Source organism: Zootoca vivipara, chromosome 8 (assembly GCF_965207765.1).
Source record: "Zootoca vivipara chromosome 8, rZooViv2.hap1.1, whole genome shotgun sequence".
Lineage (NCBI taxonomy): Eukaryota > Metazoa > Chordata > Lepidosauria > Squamata > Lacertidae > Zootoca > Zootoca vivipara.
Window position 1 is genome coordinate 54,995,883 of NC_142591.1, and position 17,164 is coordinate 55,013,046.

The 17,164-nt window shown below is 40.1% G+C and overlaps 1 protein-coding gene across 2 annotated transcripts in view; it reads left to right on the top strand.

Moving 5' to 3' along the window:
• PREX2 (phosphatidylinositol-3,4,5-trisphosphate dependent Rac exchange factor 2) overlaps positions 1-17,164 on the top strand; it is a 102,824-nt gene that overhangs the window by 71,884 nt on the left and 13,776 nt on the right. For both annotated transcript variants that reach the window (XM_035125053.3, XM_035125054.3), the window contains exons 26-35: positions 812-991; positions 1,606-1,700; positions 2,644-2,726; positions 3,287-3,377; positions 4,808-4,936; positions 8,361-8,402; positions 9,350-9,567; positions 10,687-10,789; positions 11,734-11,877; positions 14,191-14,305. In XM_035125053.3, coding sequence (XP_034980944.3) covers positions 812-991; positions 1,606-1,700; positions 2,644-2,726; positions 3,287-3,377; positions 4,808-4,936; positions 8,361-8,402; positions 9,350-9,567; positions 10,687-10,789; positions 11,734-11,877; positions 14,191-14,305 — 1,200 coding nt within the window. The remainder of the gene's footprint in view (positions 1-811; positions 992-1,605; positions 1,701-2,643; positions 2,727-3,286; positions 3,378-4,807; positions 4,937-8,360; positions 8,403-9,349; positions 9,568-10,686; positions 10,790-11,733; positions 11,878-14,190; positions 14,306-17,164) is intronic.

Below are 17,164 nucleotides of genomic sequence, written 5' to 3' on the forward strand. Positions count from 1 at the left end.
TGCATTTACTAAAATTAGTTTATCCTAGAGACTATTGTACCTTGGTCCTCTAATTCTATATTGATACATTAAGGAAACAATCCTATGCACAAGAAGCTGGCATAAAGCAAGATGATGTAAATTAAGCTGGCACAGAGTCACACCAGATCCAACTTCCATTCAGGAGTGAGACTAGTGCTGCCCAAGTCTGGCAGAGGGAAAAGAAGCCTTTAGAATAGTGTCTGAGTTACACCACCCTTTCTGTCAGCTTGATTTATGCCAGGTTGCTAGGACACATGGCCAAGTTGAACAGGCTTAGGAAGCAGCCTATACCCTTGCCCTTGGTCCCACCCACACTATGCCCCTGGCCACTTTTTCAGTGTTTACACCATCTTATGATCTGCTGGGCTCAGCTCAGCAAGCTGTGTGGGGATGGGGCAGATACACCGATCTCTCTGGCTGAGCTGAGAATGAGGGAGTCAAATTGGCATAGCCCAGCTACACCAAGAACCACCTAACTCAGCTGCAGATCTGCTGGAGCCTAACCTGCTGATCCAGGTACACAATTACTGTCAAAGCTTCTATAAGAAGGACTAACCTAACAATGATTTGGACAGTGGTTCCTGTCTTAAGTTGAGTGTGCTTGATTAGATGCGGTGTGAGCTAAGCCATACTGATTATTATTATTTATATCTTATAATTCTGCTGAATTTTAGGACAGTACCATGTCCACTTTGGCATATGCTAGTTTTCATACTGTATTTGTGGCATTACTGTTTTTCAAAAATAAAAACAATCCTTACTTACAGTAGCTGAATTTATCCCATTTCAGCCTCCTTTCTTCAATAACATACTCTCCACAATCAGAACGAAAAAACCACGAGCCATTAACACCAACAGACAGTGATAGCGAAAAAGGAGAACGAAATGAGAAAAAGGTCTGTTTCAGTGTAGCAGCTGATGAACAAGAAGATTCTGGCCATGACACCATTAGCAACCGGGATTCATACAGGTAAACTCCTACCTCCATCAAGGATAAGAGAATAATGAATGAATCATGTATTCAGTTGTTGGTGCATATAAAGCTGTTCAAACATTTTGCTTACAGGTAGCTAGCCATGTTGGTCTGCCATAGTCGAAACAAAATAAAAAAATTCCTTCCAGTAGCACTTTAGAGACCAACTAAGTTTGTCATTGGTATGAGCTTTCGTGTGCATGCACATATTGTGTGCATGCATGCAGGTATCTGAAGAAGTGTGCATGCACACGAAAGCTCATACCAATGACAAGCATTTTGTTGTTACTTAAAAACTTTGTATGGTTAAAAGAACACTTAATAAAAAAGATGTGATATAGTGTTATAATTAACAGACATTTGATTTGTTTATTTCAATGGACTGAAGCTCACTTAGCTTAAACTCTGTTGGATCGTGGCCTTTGGTATTATTCGGTTCAATTTTAAAATGTTGAGCTTTCTTGCTCACAAAATGTACAGCCTGCATAACTTAGGTTAGGAACTGTAAAGAGGTGCTTGGTCAAGAGAAAAAGATAAAAGGATGGAAAAGCTGCTGTTTAAATATAAATGTTCCAAGAGGATTTATAATGTGTTTTCTTTTCTCTATTCAGTGATTGCAACAGCAATAGAAATTCTAGTGCATCTTTTACCAGTATTTCCAGTAGTCAATGCAGTTCCTTTTTTCACAGTGATGAAATGGATTCAGGTAATTTTGTGACCCCCCCACACCCGCACCAAATGTACTTTGTTAAAGGAAATTGTATGCGATTTGTTAACTAGATGGGTTTGTCTACTTCCCTTCTGAAGTAGATGAAAAGAATGTTTGTCTTTCTTTTTGCTTTAATGCATGCTTCAGTTAGCTCTACAGATGCTTCAATTTCTGATGCAAATAAAGTGAATCTGTAGGAAGTGTTGTCCTTTGATCTTGCAAAATACTTACCGGTATGTGAAAATTAGGCTGGCTGCAAGAATCATCTTAATCTCCTCACCACTACCACCAATGGCTTGAGAACAGTGAACAAAGAACGAAGGCCAGTGTTGTCAGTGCAAAGCTCCCGATTCAGTAATGAGTGCAACCTCAATTCCCTGTGCTTCAAAGTTACCTTAGTTAGATGCTGAGAACTCAACATTTCCAACACTCAAGCATAGAACAGCCATACAACGCTTTAACACCTGACATTTACCATTGCTTTGCCATTTCAGGATTTCTTCTTCTTCTTTCTTAAATCAAACAAACAACTCCTCTTTTCTTCCTCTGCCAGGCCATTGAAATACTCAGTCATTACTAGTTAAAAGTGAAAGATGTTGAGAAATAGCAAGTTTTACCACCTTCCCCCACAAAGCCCTGACATTTCAAGAACTGGGATGAGGAATGAAATGGACTAGATGGACTGCAATTAGCTTCAATAAAACTGTGAGGAAAGCTAAAAGGAAAGCAGCTGTAGTAGAAAAGGAATGAGATGGTCATTTCACCTTTAGAATACCCTGTCCTGGAAGCACAAGCAGTGCCATAGCATATGGCAGCAATATTAGTCCCCTAATGTAACATACTGTATGGCTTTTCTGTGCAACAAAGTGATCCACGTGTAAGGTTTGTACAGTCTGTTAAATTCAAAAGCCCATAATAATTTCAAATATTGTTTTAATAGGTGATGAACTTCCTTTAAGTATACGCATCTCTCATGACAAGCAGGACAAACTCCATGGTTGTCTGGAGCATCTTTTTGGTCAGGTATTGAATTATTACCATCTATGATTCTATGATTTTTTTGCGGTGCAAAAACAGTGCTATCTTCTAATAAAATGAGACTATACAGGGATGCATTGTGAAAATTATCTGTAGCAATTTCCCCTCTCTTTCTGGCTTGCATCGTTATTTCAAATGCTGTGCCTTAGATATTTATTCTTCTCCAGAATGTATTCTTAGGCATGAGCCTGCTTTGCATGCAAAAGGTCCCTAGCATCTCTAGGTAGGGTTGGGAAAAGACTCAAGTCTGAAATCCTAGAGGGTCACTGCCAGTCCAGCTAGTTGGACCAATGTGGTCTGACTTAGTACATGTTCCCAGGAAACCTAACATTTTAAAGTTAAAAGCAGTAATGGAGTATGGGGTCAGATTACAACTGTGGCACTGTCAGAGAGGCATTTCACCCTTTCCATATTCATATTCTTGATCTTATTCCAAAGCTTCTATTTGTCTCAAAGGTAAAACATGCACTTACATTTTATGTTTGTCTTGATGGATCCAACATAAACTTTTTTTAAAAAGCTAGTTACGTTTTCACCATCTACAGGTAGATTCAATTATCAATCTACTTAAAGGACCAGCAGTGGCAAGAGCTTTTGAGCAGACAAAGTTCTTCACACCAGGTCGAAGCTTGCAAGGTAAGCAAGTATGGCAGTCAATGGGGTTTCAAACAGAAACAGAAGATAGATACACCTGTTAATATAGCACTGGAGTTAAAAAACAGAATATTTTTTAATATGAAATAATATTAAAGGGTCCTATTCTGTCACATGAAACAGCCTGAATTTCAAGATGGTTCTCTGAGACTGTCCTCTGTGTTCTGCTACCTTCTGAAGTTAGGAGGGTGATAACTAGGGAGAGGACCTTCCCTGTTTTTGAATGCTCTTGCCAAGAACACTCACATGGCAATGCTTTTATTTGTCCAACCATTTTCATACAACATCTTAAACAATGTAAAACTGTCAATTAATAAACTTTTAGAATTGGAGTTCTAATTGTTTTATTAAGATTGTGTTCATACTGATCTTTTAAAAGACCATATAACACCGGTCCTGAAAGATCTTCATTGGCACCGGGGTAGCTAGCCACTCGGGCACTCGGAGCAGCAACCTGCTCCGTATGGCGCATGTGCAGCGTCGCTCCATACAGTGCATGCACAGCGTCGCTCCGTATAGCACATGCTCACCTACTTGGTGCGCCCTTGTTCCTGGGCCAGGGGCGGGCCAGGGAGGGGGGGTCAGCGGCCGCCCCTCGCCTCCGCCCAAGCAGGAAGAAGCAAAGCGCACGCCGGCCAAGCAAGTGAGCGAGCAGCCAGCCACGGAGCGAGGCTTTTTACCGGGCAGCGGCTGGCTGCTCGCTCACGGGGGGCGTGCTGAGTGTCACCCCCCTCCAGGGTGGCACATGGGGCGGCCCGCCCCATTGCCCCCTTGCTACGCCCCTGTTCATTGGCTCCCAGTACGTTTACGAGCACAATTCAAAGTGTTGGTGCTGACCTTTAAAGCCCTAAACAGCCTCGGTCCTATATACCTGAAGGAGTGTCTCCACCCCCATCGTCCACTGAGGTCCAGCGCCGAGGGCCTTCTGGCGGTTCCCTCACTGCAAGAAGTGAGGTTACAGGGAACCAGGCAGAGGGCCTTCTCGGTAGTGGCGCCTGCCCTGTGGAACACCCTCCCAGCAGATGTCAAGGCAATAAGCAACTATTTTACTTTTAAAAGACAACTGAAGGTGGCCCTGTTTAGGGAAGTTTTTAATGTTTGATGCTGTATTGTTTTTAATATTCAGTTGGAAGTCGCCCAGAGTGGCTGGGGAAACCCAGCCAGATGGGCGGGGTATAAATAATAAATTATTATTATTATTAGGAAAAATATTATGAAGTGTTGCATTCTATTTATGCCCAATTAAATTAGTGCTGGTGTTGAATGAAAATGTTTATTCAGAGAATTAAATACAATAGGTCTTTACTCAAGGAAATGAATCTGAAGGCTCGCCTTCAATATTTAAGTTCACTATACTTATGGAGCAAAATAAAATGATAACAAATTAAAGAAGTAATTTTGCTTTTGATCAGAGTTTCAGCAAGAGATTGGACCTAAACTCAGCTGCCCAAAGAGACTGAGACTTCACATCAAACAAGATCCCTGGAATCTCCCTAGCAGTGTCCAAAACCTTTCCCAAAACATCAGAAAACTTGTTGAAGGTAACTCATTTATCATAGATAGTTTTGTCATACTTCTGAGATAGAGCTTCTGAGATTTATAGAATCTTTTGAGGAATAATGTATATTCCAAAAAAAATACCAGTAGCCTGACTAGCCGAGTCAATGGAGACTAATGTTGCTAATGGGAGACCCTACACCTGTGTTCAGAAATTTGAGTCATCATTGCCTTCTTTGATGCAATGTGGATAATTCATGAGCTATGATATCAGTTTCTCCAGTCATCCCGCCTGGTGACTGCAAGGAACTAGTAGGTAGGACTACTCTGGAGAAGCCATCAGTAATATCTTGTGCTTGAGCTGTAGCAGTAGCCTCTACAAGGTCTTCTTGATTATTGGTTTTCTCTTGCTAGTTCACCCCATCCTGCCTGCAGTCACTTTGTAGATAAAGGAAAAATCTCAGCATAGTTGGCTAACATGTCCAAATTCCTGTTTAATAAAAGCTGCATCTTTCTGCGCATTGTAAGCATAATCCATTATCAGTATTTTAACTTAAATTTGAATATACTTAATGTCTCCTGAGCTGCATCTAGAATTTGCAAATACCCAAACAGAGAGCAGAAAATCTCTTTTGACTAGCATCTAAACTCATTTTGGTGAACCAAGTATGCTGTGATTGAAAGTTTGCTGATTTGTTATGGAAGTTAACTAAAGTAATCTACGATGAAAATCAGGGGCCAGTGGGCTTTTGGTCATAGTTTTTTATAGTGTGTATGCAGAATACCAAATTAAATGATGATTGGTGATTAAACATAGATGTAATATTAAAATATTCACTGCTCTTTAATTGATTTTAGTAGTGAATAATGAGGATAAAAATAGAAAATTCATTCTATTCATACCATGATTTTTCTAAGATTTCACTTGGTTTGTTCACTTAGATAGAAAGGAGATTATTAGAAATACACAACAAAAGCTGTCCTACAAAAATGGACCAGAGCTACTTAGTTTCCTTTGGAAATAGGTGAAAATGTTTAATTGAATGTGAAATATATTCAAGGCCAGCAGATGAATTTTAAAAAGACTTGTAATGTGACCAGGGACAGATAAGGATGATTAATTAAGCTGCCTGGTGTGCATTTCGGTATGCATTTGGCAGTTGCATTGGTTCACTGAAATTGTAGCTAGATATTAATGAGAAGTTCTGCTGATTGTGATGGCAGAAGGATAGTGTTTTAAATCATAGTTAATTTGAGGCAAGGTGTCACGAATATGCTGATGACACCCAGCATTTCTATGTAACATCTGAATCAAGAGAGGCCATGCATGCCCTAAAACAGGGCATTGATGCAGCCACGGGCAGGAGGAATGCTAAAAAGCAGCAACTGAATCCTGATGGGAGACCCAATGGACAGGCAATTCCCAAGTCTCACAGTTGGGGTGCGCACCTGCTCTTGATGGGGTTATAGCTCCTCTGAAACAGCAGGTGCATAGTTTTGGGATGCTCCTAGATCCATCACTGACTCTACAGGTCTGGGTGACCTCCGTGGCTCAGAATACACCTTACCAGCTTCAATTGCTCTGCCAACTATGACCATTCAATTACAGGGATAATTTGGCTGTCCATACGTTGGCAAACTGACTACTCTTGAGTCTCATTTGGAAGCGAAAGCTGCTAGAGAGCAAGTTTAATGTTTTGTTGGTATGTAAAGTTCTAAACTTGGGGCCAGGATAAGCCACAGTCTGCTTTCCTCTATATAGATCAAACTGAGCTTTTTAAGATCTTCCAAACAATTTATCACTTCTTGACAATGCAGAAGCAGGCCTTTTCAGTGGTAGCGTCCACATTCTGGAATGTACTCCCTTGGGTAATTTGTGAGGCAGATGCATTAATAACTTTTTAATGCCTCTTTAAACTATATATTTTGTGTACTCTGACTCATACATTTTTATTCTGTTTGGTACATTGCTCAGTCTTATCTGTGATGCATACTTTTTGTTTGGTTTTTATCTTTAGGGAATGTTTTGATGGTTATTCTTGTGTTATTCTTGTTTTTATGCAAACTGCTTAGGATTTTTTATTATATAAAGCAGCATAATTTTCTAATAAATAAGCATAGAACCTGGACATTCATGAATCCAGGAGTGAGAGAGGCTGGAACCAGTAAGCACAGAGTATATGAGTGACAGATTAAGGAATAAAGAAAAAGGGTATATTTGGAAAACTGACTTGGATATAGTTACAGGTAGGTAGCCGTGTTGGTCTGAGTCGAAGCAAAATAAAAAAATTCCTTCAGTAGCACCTTAAAGACCAACTAAGTTTATATTTTGGTATGAGCTTTCGTGTGCATGCACACTTCAGTGTATCTGAAGAAGTGTGCATGCACACGAAAGCTCATACCAAAATATAAACTTAGTTGGTCTTTAAGGTGCTACTGAAGGAATTTTTTTGACTTGGATATGAGAGTCCTTTTTTTAAAAAGGGATCCTAGTGGGGCTGTGGGTTAAACCACAGAGTCTAGGGCTTGCTGATCAAAAGGTTGGCGGTTCGAATCCCTGCTATGGGGTGAGCTCCCGTTGCTCGGTCCCAGCTCTTGCCCACCTAGCAGTTCGAAAGAACATCAAAGTGCAAGTAGATAAATAGGGATCGCTCCGGCGGGAAGGTAAATGGCGTTTCCGTGCGCTGCTCTGGTTTGCCAGAAGCAGCTTTGTCATGCTGGCCACATGACCTGGAAGCTGTCTGCGGACAAGCGCCGGCTCCCTCGGCCTATAGAGTGAGATGAGCGCCGCAACCCCAGAGTCGGACACGACTGGACCTGATGGTCAGGGGCCCCTTTACCTTTAATTAGATATACTTAGTGAGCCAAATGCAAATTCTAGCAGAATTCCAGCTTCACTGGGAATCTTTAGGCATGAATTTGGGATGAGAACAGGAATCAGTTCAACATGACATAGTCAACACTGCAAATGCATCAATTGCTGTATAGAATAGAATTCCTAGAAATCAATGTAGTTAATTAAAAAACCAATATTAAGATTTACCCTTTTTTTTAAATCTTCATGTAGCTTCTAAGAAATGATTGAAAGAAACAAATGCCAACTTCTAAAACTGTTGAACTAGAAGGCTAGGCTGTAATCGTATGGACACTTACCTTGCCATGGAACTGAATGTGGCTTATTTTTGAGTAGTCATAGGTTGGATTGTACTGCAGAATATGAATTCCCATGCTCATATAACTACAAATTCGCATATTCAAAGCTTACTAGAAATTCAGTAGTCAGCTAACCTGTTTAGCATATATTGCTATTTTATTATTTAATTTGGAAAATGAATACAATAAGCATGATTATTCAGAAGATGTATAATTAGAAGATTGGAAGAAATCAATAGAAAGAAGGGCAAAGTGTGGTCAAATCTGAGTCCAAAACAGGATTTTGGCTTACGTGTCTGTCCTTTTCTTCCCCAGAGGTGAAAGCAAGGGCCCTCTTGGCACTCCTTGAATATACAGGTAATTTTAATGAATTCATTTCAGTATTTCTATTCAAAGCAGTTGCCTGAGTCTCCCCAAGAATATTTGTTATATTTTCATGAGCTCAAAGGGTACTCATAAAGATGGAAGAAAATGGAACATAGAAATTGAGTGGTCCATATTAAGTGAAGTGAATATATTAAATGTGATTTTCCCCTTCCCTAACTGATGAAGAGCGTGAAGAAGTATCAGTCAAGTCTGATAAAGGGTGATACTTACAAATGGGGGAGCTAGTGAAAAATTTAACAAAAGAAATTAGGACCAAGAAGAGTAAGATAAGGTCCTAGATCAGGCACCCCCAAACTTCGGCCCTCCAGATGTTTTGAACAATTCCCATCTTCCCCGACCACTGGTCCTCTTAGCTAGGGATCATGGGAGTTGTAGGCCAAAACATCTGGAGGGCCGCAGATGCCTGTCCTAGATACACTAAAATACATCTTTTTTTTCTTTTTTCTTTTTAAAGAAGGGGTTGGGGGAGGCTGAGATATACAGGCCTATACAGGACAGGACATAGTGATGACTTATCAGGGATCAATCTATAGACTGAACACATGGGACACCCAACTTATTTGGCAATTTTTAATGAAAGTTGGTAGAAAAGAAGCACCAATGTGAACTATAGTTGACTTCCTTGCTCTTCTTCAGAATCCTAATATAGTTGCCAGTGCCAAGTGATGCAGTGGCATCTGATAACTAAATTATTTATTGTTCTGAGTCAAAACTTTTGCTGTAATCTACAAAGATCGTGAAGCATATATGACATTGTGCTGTCACACATGACAGCCGCTACTGTGTATAATGTCACATTTTGCCCAAGAAAATAATGGCACTGCTTCTTGAAGGAGAGACACAATTCATTGTGCATTTTCTTTATAGTTTATTTATTTCTCCTTATTTATTTTTCCCCTTCATTGTGCCCTTCACAGATAGTAAGATACAGCTCAGGCGAGACATGGTCTTTTGCCAAAGTCTGGTGGCCACAGTTTGCGCTTTTTCAGAACAGTTAATGACTGCCTTAAATCAGATGTTTGACAATAACAAAGAGTGTGAAATAGAGACACAAGAGGCCAGCAGAAGATGGTTGGAACAGATATCCAGTGCCGGTGTCCTCCTTCACTTCCAGTCACTGTTGTCGCCAAATCTGGTGAGAGTTCCTGTGCGCAGCTGCGCCATTCTGTGTAATGTTCTTATTGTCCTGACCAATGGCATCTGGAATTAGCATGTGTCCAGAAGCTCATAGTGTGTTTTCTAAAACCTATACTATTTCTAAAAATATACTGTAAGTGCTAAATTTAATTCAAATGGCTCTGTATTCTTCAGGAAGCTGACACATTGAACCAATAGGCAAAGGAAAGGCTTTGCATACTTTACTTATTTTTTTCTCTAATTTGCATTAATAACATTTGGTTTCCACTGGAATCCTGGAGCCAAACCCAATCAAACAGCAACCATCCTGAGGGGCCTCAGGAGTAGATGTGCTTATTTAAGCATTGTGATCAATTTGTGTTTGGTTTTTGTTTATTTTTTAAATGTACATTTGAGGAAGCTACAAATGTCTGTGTAGATTACATGTATCAAGGATAAAATATCTCTGTTCTTCTGGTGATTTTATTTAATGCTTCTGGCTTCAACAAGAAGCTGAATATAAAGCAAATTTATATTTTGCTAATCAACATGCTGATAAGCTAGGGAAGGTATCAGAAAATATAATTACTCAGAATCAGATTATTTGATTTCTGTTATAGCTACTGTAAGTTTTACTTTCTGGCAAAGTTCTGGAGGAATGCTCCCCTTGTTCAATAAAGTGCACTGAGAATATTACATTTTATTTTATAAGCCACATTAATACACAGTTGCATTTTAAAAGTATTAAATACTGTAACACAAAAAACATTTTAAGCATTTAAGCATAGCTTGTTGTGCAGAATTTCTGAGCTTACTCATTTGCACGAGACACGATTACAATTTGATAAGATTAAAGTCCACAATCAACATAGCAAATGGTAAATTAACCTGCTATATTTCATCCTTGCTAACAGTCATCTTTTGACAGCAGATAATGGAGTGCAAAGTCAATAGAAATACATCAATCTTCATGCACTCATCAGTTAATTGGGTTAACTACTGAAACAGGATGTGACCACCTGCAGTTAATGTTAATAATGATATACATCAATCAAGTATCTTTAGTAGACTCTCTCTCTCTCTCTCTCTCTCTCTCTCTCTCTCTCTCTATATATATATATATAAATATATATTTCAGGCTGATGAACAAGCTATGCTAGAAGACACATTGGTTGCATTGTTTGACCTGGAGAAAGTTACATTTTCTTTTAAACAATCTGAACAAGAGCCTCTAGTTGCAAGTGAGTATTATAAAATAAATGTTCGTCTTTCCATTGCTACTTTAAAATATAGTATAGTATAAATGCATAGAAGCTTTATATTTTCTAAATTGTATCATATCACCTGCATGTGGAATGGTTTATAGAGCTTTGGAATGAATATAATTTTAGTCTTAAGACCCAGTGCAGATGCCCAGGTCCAAATTTTATAAACATTGTTAGGTGAATGGAACTTGTGGCTTTCACATACTACTGAAATTACCCAACTTTCCTATTATCGGTGATCCCTGCCCTTCTCCTTCCTTTAACTTAACAATGGTGCAATGTCATGTGTGCACCAATATTAATGCTAATTATGATAACTATAGACAGCCCAAAGAGGTGTATGTATGTGCTGTGGAGGCCAAGTCCCTGGGACCAGGGCCTGAAGGGAATCCAACAGACTGAAAATGGGCTAGGAGCCAGGTGTGTGTGAACAATGAGTTCAAGGCAGCCTATATGGTACTCCCCACCCCCATATCATCCTTCCACCAATCTTGTGACGTAGGTTAGGCTAAGACAGATACCCCCAAACTGCGGCCCTCCAGATGTTTTGGCCTACAACTCCCATGATCCCTAGCTAACAGACCAGTGGTCGGGGAAGATGGGAATTGTAGTCCAAAACATCTGGAGGGCCGAAGTTTGGGGATGCCTGGGCTAAGAGATAGTGACTGGTTCAGGGCCATCTAGTGAGCTTCATGGCAAGAGGGGATTTGAACCTGGGTTTCCCCAGATCTAGTCCAACATTTAACCACCATACAACCCTGGCCTTCTTCTCTCACACACAGCTCCTTTCCCACTTCTCCAGTATGAGAAATGTTGGCTCAGTTAATGTTTTCTTACAGTACTTGAAGCTTTTTGTAGCAAAAATACTGAACGGGTGTTAGCATTTGATAAAACTGTAACATTTTTCTTTTCTTTTTTAGATATGCCAATCACATATCAAGCAGAAGGAAGCCGGCAAGCCTTGAAAGTTTACTTTTATCTTAATAGTTACCATTTTGAACAGCTTCCTCAAAGACTGAAGAATGGTGGAGGATTTAAAATTTACCCCGTCCTCTTTGCACAAGGTATCCTGGCAGTCTTCTCAAGCATTCCTATGTTCCTATGGTAGTCTTCTCAAACATTCTGTAGGAAGTCATGTTATTTTTGTGTGATGCTAATTGTGCATTGTGCATGACTACAACCTGATGCAAGCTTTGATGTTAATTTTTGTTGTTGTTGTTCACTTCCAGCTATTTGGACACTGCCTTGAAAGTTTGAACTTGTTATATATTTACAGACTGCAAAAAAAAACCCAACTCAAACAAACAATACCCAGTAGTTGGTGTGGATGAACATCCAATATTGGATGTTCTGCTGCGATTAGCTCATCTGAAAGAGCATGAGACTCTTAATCTCAGGGCTTTGGGTTCAAGCCCTACGTTGGGTGAAAGATTCCTATTTTGCACAGGGGTTGGACTAGATGACCCTTGTGGTTTCATCCAACTCTACAATTCTATAATAATTATTATATATTTTTGAAATCATTTTTATTGGTTTTACAAATACAAAGTACAAATAAACATAAACTATAAAAACATATCAGTATAAAGAGATTCTCTAAATCTCAAGACTTCCCCTCCATCCCCTCCATAGGGTCTCATTTTAAACATCTACACCTGCATATTCATCCGTACTCCAATTTTTATAGCAAACCATACTGCCCTTAGTGATTTTTTACACTACAAGTGAATCAAAATCCTGCTCTTGTTTCCCTCTGCTTACAGTGGTCTCCTAAGTAATTGTTTCCATTCTTTTATAACATTTTTATCCTCCTTGTTTCTGAGTTTTCCAGTCAGCTTTGCCATCTCGGCATAGTCAATCAGTTTGGTTTGCCATTCTTCTCTGGTAGAGACTTAGGTAAAGGGGGCCCCCTGACCATCAGGTTCAGTCGTGTCTGACTCTGGGGTTGCGGCGCTCATCTCGCTCTATAGGCCGAGGGAGCTGGTGTTTGTCCGCAGACAGCTTCCGGGTCATGTGGCCAGCATGACAAAGCTGCTTCTGGCGAACCAGAGCAGCGCACGGAAACGCCATTTACCTTCCTGCCGTAGCGGTCCCTATTTATCTACTTGCACTTTGATGTGCTTTTGAACTGCTAGGTTGGCAGGAGCTGGGACCGAGCAACGGGAGCTCACCCCGTTGCAGGGATTCGAACCGCCGACCTTCTGATCAGCAAGCCCTAGACTCTGTGGTTTAACCCACAGCGCCACCTGGGTCCCTCTGGTAGAGACTTACAATTCTATAATTATATGATACACATTGCAGTAAATATCTGGACCTCATTGAACTAGATGAATGCGTGTGAAGACGTGCATTCCTGTCTAGGGATTAACTATGACTAGAGTTGGATTTAGATTTGGAGTTATTATATGCTGTCATTTTCTACTCTTGCTGAAATGGAAAAAGAAAATGCCTTTAAACTGACCCCTGTTCCAGGATTATTGAATAAGCACCTCTGTCTTTGTAGGTTGTATGGTCCCATGCACTAGTTATGAATCTAATGCAAGGATAGAGGTATATAATTTGACCAACATCACTAACTATCTTTTGTACAGAAACAAAGCTAAGAACTTTTAAAGCACGCAAGGGGTTGGGCAATAAATGAATTATTTATTAACTGGCCATTTAAAGAACTTTTAGCAGAATTAATATTCAGTATACAGTTAAGGCTGTGAACCCACATGCTGTTTTCAACAAAATTTTGTTTATTGGGAACATTTTCAAGTTGTTCCCTAGAGGGACAAGTCCTCAAAATTTTATATTATCAAAGTGGTGCGATTCCTAATTGCAAAATCTTTTATTAATATGCTCCTTCCCTCAAATGTCAGTTAATGTGTTCCAATTTCAATGTAATAATGAGATTACTCACCTATTAAGTTCTAATTTTATCAGCTTTAGATTTGCATAAGTTCTCGTTAAATGAGTAGGTAAAGACTCAGCAATGACTAAAGATTAAGACTGCAATCCTATGCATACCTAGCTGGATGTGTAAGGAGCATTGCCAATACTTGAAGAATAAATTGAAATGGTTCCTTCTAATTGCAGTGACAGAAACAGTACAGAAATTAGAAATCACATGAAAGAGACAGTGGGACTATGGCACTGAACCTATTGCTGCACTCTCAGAATTAATTCCACAGCCACCCATCTATAGGAGGCATGTCTGCAGAGTCTGCCAAAAACACATAGGCAGCTCCCATGATATGAGATCCTGACTGTTCAGGGTTCCAGATCAAAGGGATCCATTCAGGGGGATTCAGCATATATTAGACATATTTTAATCGGAAGAAAAGAATCATATAGAGAATCATATCGATACTCATATTTATTTTCTTTTGTAGCCCTAGAAAGCATGGAAGGCTATTATTACAGGGACAATGTATCAGTAGAAGAATTTCAAGCCCAGATTAATGCAGCTTCATTGGAAAAAGTGAAACAGTATAACCAAAAACTCAGGTAAGGTAACTGCTTATCTATATGTGTCTTATCCAAGAACTCCTATTTGACTCACACTCTTGAAACAAGGGAAAGTGAAGTCCTATTTAGCGGCTCTCTAAGCACAAGCATCTTTTAGGATTGCAAACTATTATTAATATGCATTGGTATCAACATGACCTACAAATTAGTTCAGGTAGGAATACCTAAATTAAAGTCAGTATGACTCCCATGCCCTATTGCAACTCAGCCTAAGCATGTGCAACTGAATAAATGCATATTGCCACCCCTTCCTCTGCTTTGCAAATTTTAGACTGGAAACTCTTTGCACCAGGGAACTGTTCTCTAGTCTCCGGAAAGCACTATGCATACTGATAGCCCTGTATAAATAGCAGCAGCAACATCATTATCTTAAATGCAACTAGTTTGACTAATTTGTTTATTAAAAATAATACTTAACATTCTGTAGGGTTTCTTGCAAGTGTTTGTACTCATATGCAGAAAGATGGTTTGGATGTAATGCTCCAACTTCATAAATAAACTGTAGTTTACAAAGGGAATGAGCACCAGCCCTACATGTACATTCCCCTCTTGTACTGAATCAGTTCATATCTTAATATCCTTGTTAAGAGACCATGCCTGTTGTCTGATGTACATTCTTTGGTTTGTTCTAAATTGTTTTGTTATATTTTAATATTGTATGATTGCTGGCCCTGCCACACATTGCCGTGGCTAATCCCTGTGACTGCCCCCACCCTGTGCCGATCCATGACGTATCCCGCCCCCTCCTTCCCCCATCCCCGGGTTTTATCTGTGATCCCCCCCTCCGTCCTGTCCCATGACGTATCACGCCCCCTCTTTCCCCCCACCCCGGGTCATCCCTGTGACTGGCCCCACCGTATCCTGACCTATCCCATACCGTCCTCCCCCCAATCCCCACCCAGGCGAGTCAGTACCTCCATTCGGCCTAGTCTGTAAAGGCTTCGGCCTAGTATGTAAACAACAGCTGAGGTGCTGTTGAGAGGGAAGGTTCTATTTCCCAGCATGCACTTTCGGCTGAGTGGTGTGTTCTGGAACATTGGGGTTTTTGGGTTTCACCTGGCAGAGGTGTGGCACCTGTCTTTGAAAACCTTATAAGAGCCTTCGGACATTCACTTTGGATGTTGTGTTCAAATTTGAACACAATCGGTGAAGCAGTTTCGGAGAAAAGTGGATAATAACCCCATATAATTATATGGTTGCAATTACCACTGGGATTTTGTGGTAAAGGGCAGGTAAGAAATTGCTGAAATATTAAACCAGGGTTCCCCATTTTCGGCATAATAGGGAACTTGAGTTAGAACACCACCAGGGTTTCCTTGCTGAAGCCAGCACAGGAGGAGTGGAGAGGTGGGGCAAGGGAAGGGAGAAGCACATGTACCTGATGTTCATTTCAAGCTTCCTAAACATTATGATCCTCTATAATTTTAATATAAACCAATACAAGTAGTTTGCCAATTGTTCTGAAGGAAAACAGGAGACAAGACTAAGTTAACTAGGCTGCAGATTTAAGCATCTACAAGATGGGACATTCTTCCAAACCCAACTGACCTAATTCCATTCCAATGCACACCATGCTGCTTCTGAAGAGACAATAAAAGCCGTGAAATTCCTCACTTCCCATTTGCTCCAGATTTCAACATATACTTGGTAGCCAATAAGGAACACACTGTGTACTAGGTGAAATACCAGGGTGATACAATCAGCTAAGGCATGGTAATAGTCAGGAAACTACTTACCTTGAGAATTTAGAAAGGTGCAGATAAATCTTTTAGCATCTGCCCTAGTCTCATTTTAATGGCTCTATATATTCTTGTCAAACTTTCAGCCAGATTGCTGTTGTGTTTTATAATTAGACTTTACTGTACTAGTTCTGTTTCCTTGGCATTTTGTGCAAGAAAAATGGTATGCTGATTTTCTGTTTTCAAGTTGGGAGAGGTTAATGGTGTAAATTTACCCTGACCTTATGTTTTGCTGATGGAAAGATGCTGCTCAAAAGGGATAAAGTAATTAAGTCAGCAAAGATTTTTAAACACCTTTATTGCGGTATATATGAAAGCTCAGCAGTTATTAAGAGCTATGGGGAACTTAGTGATACATTAGCAAAAATTTAAGCATAGCACTATCAACATTGTATAATTACAGGAGCTTTTGATTAGATCAGTTAATCTCTTCATAATCTTGGGAATTAGGTGAAAGGGAGAAATACAGTAGTAATGCATTACCATAAATCAATTCTAAAACGAAATAAAGTTTTATTTTTTTAATATCTCTTGCTCTTTACATCTGATTTTATCTTTTCTCTTATGGGCCTGGCTCCGCATGTGCCATATTAGCCCATCCTCTTTACCACAGCCATGGCAGCCAGCAAGAACTTGGAGGGCAATGCTCCAGGCTGCATGCCAATACTTTCCAGCCCTACCATCTTAATTGTGGCAGCCCTGTTTTCAGCTCCTCCAATACTCACCAGGAGAGCCTGGCTATAACAAGGGCACTTGTGTGGGGACCCCAGCAGCAGAACTGATCAGAGCGCTGGGCTGCATGCCCAAACTGCCTGGTTGTCACTGCCTTACTTATGCACACACCAGGAGCAGCAGAATTAATGTAGGTAAGAAGTTTGGGCACATCATATGCAGCTACATTATCGTAGGCTGACAGGTGACCTGCCTGCAGTCTACCCAGGGCCTCCAAACATGGAATGTACCTGAGTAACTACCATGTAATTTTGGGTAGTAGATTCAGAACTGTATCTTATACAAGCTGTTTAAAAAATGGTGGAAAATGCTTTCCCATGGCCATTGTTCTGCATTCTTCTGTGGAAAGGAATGCTGTCCTTCCCAA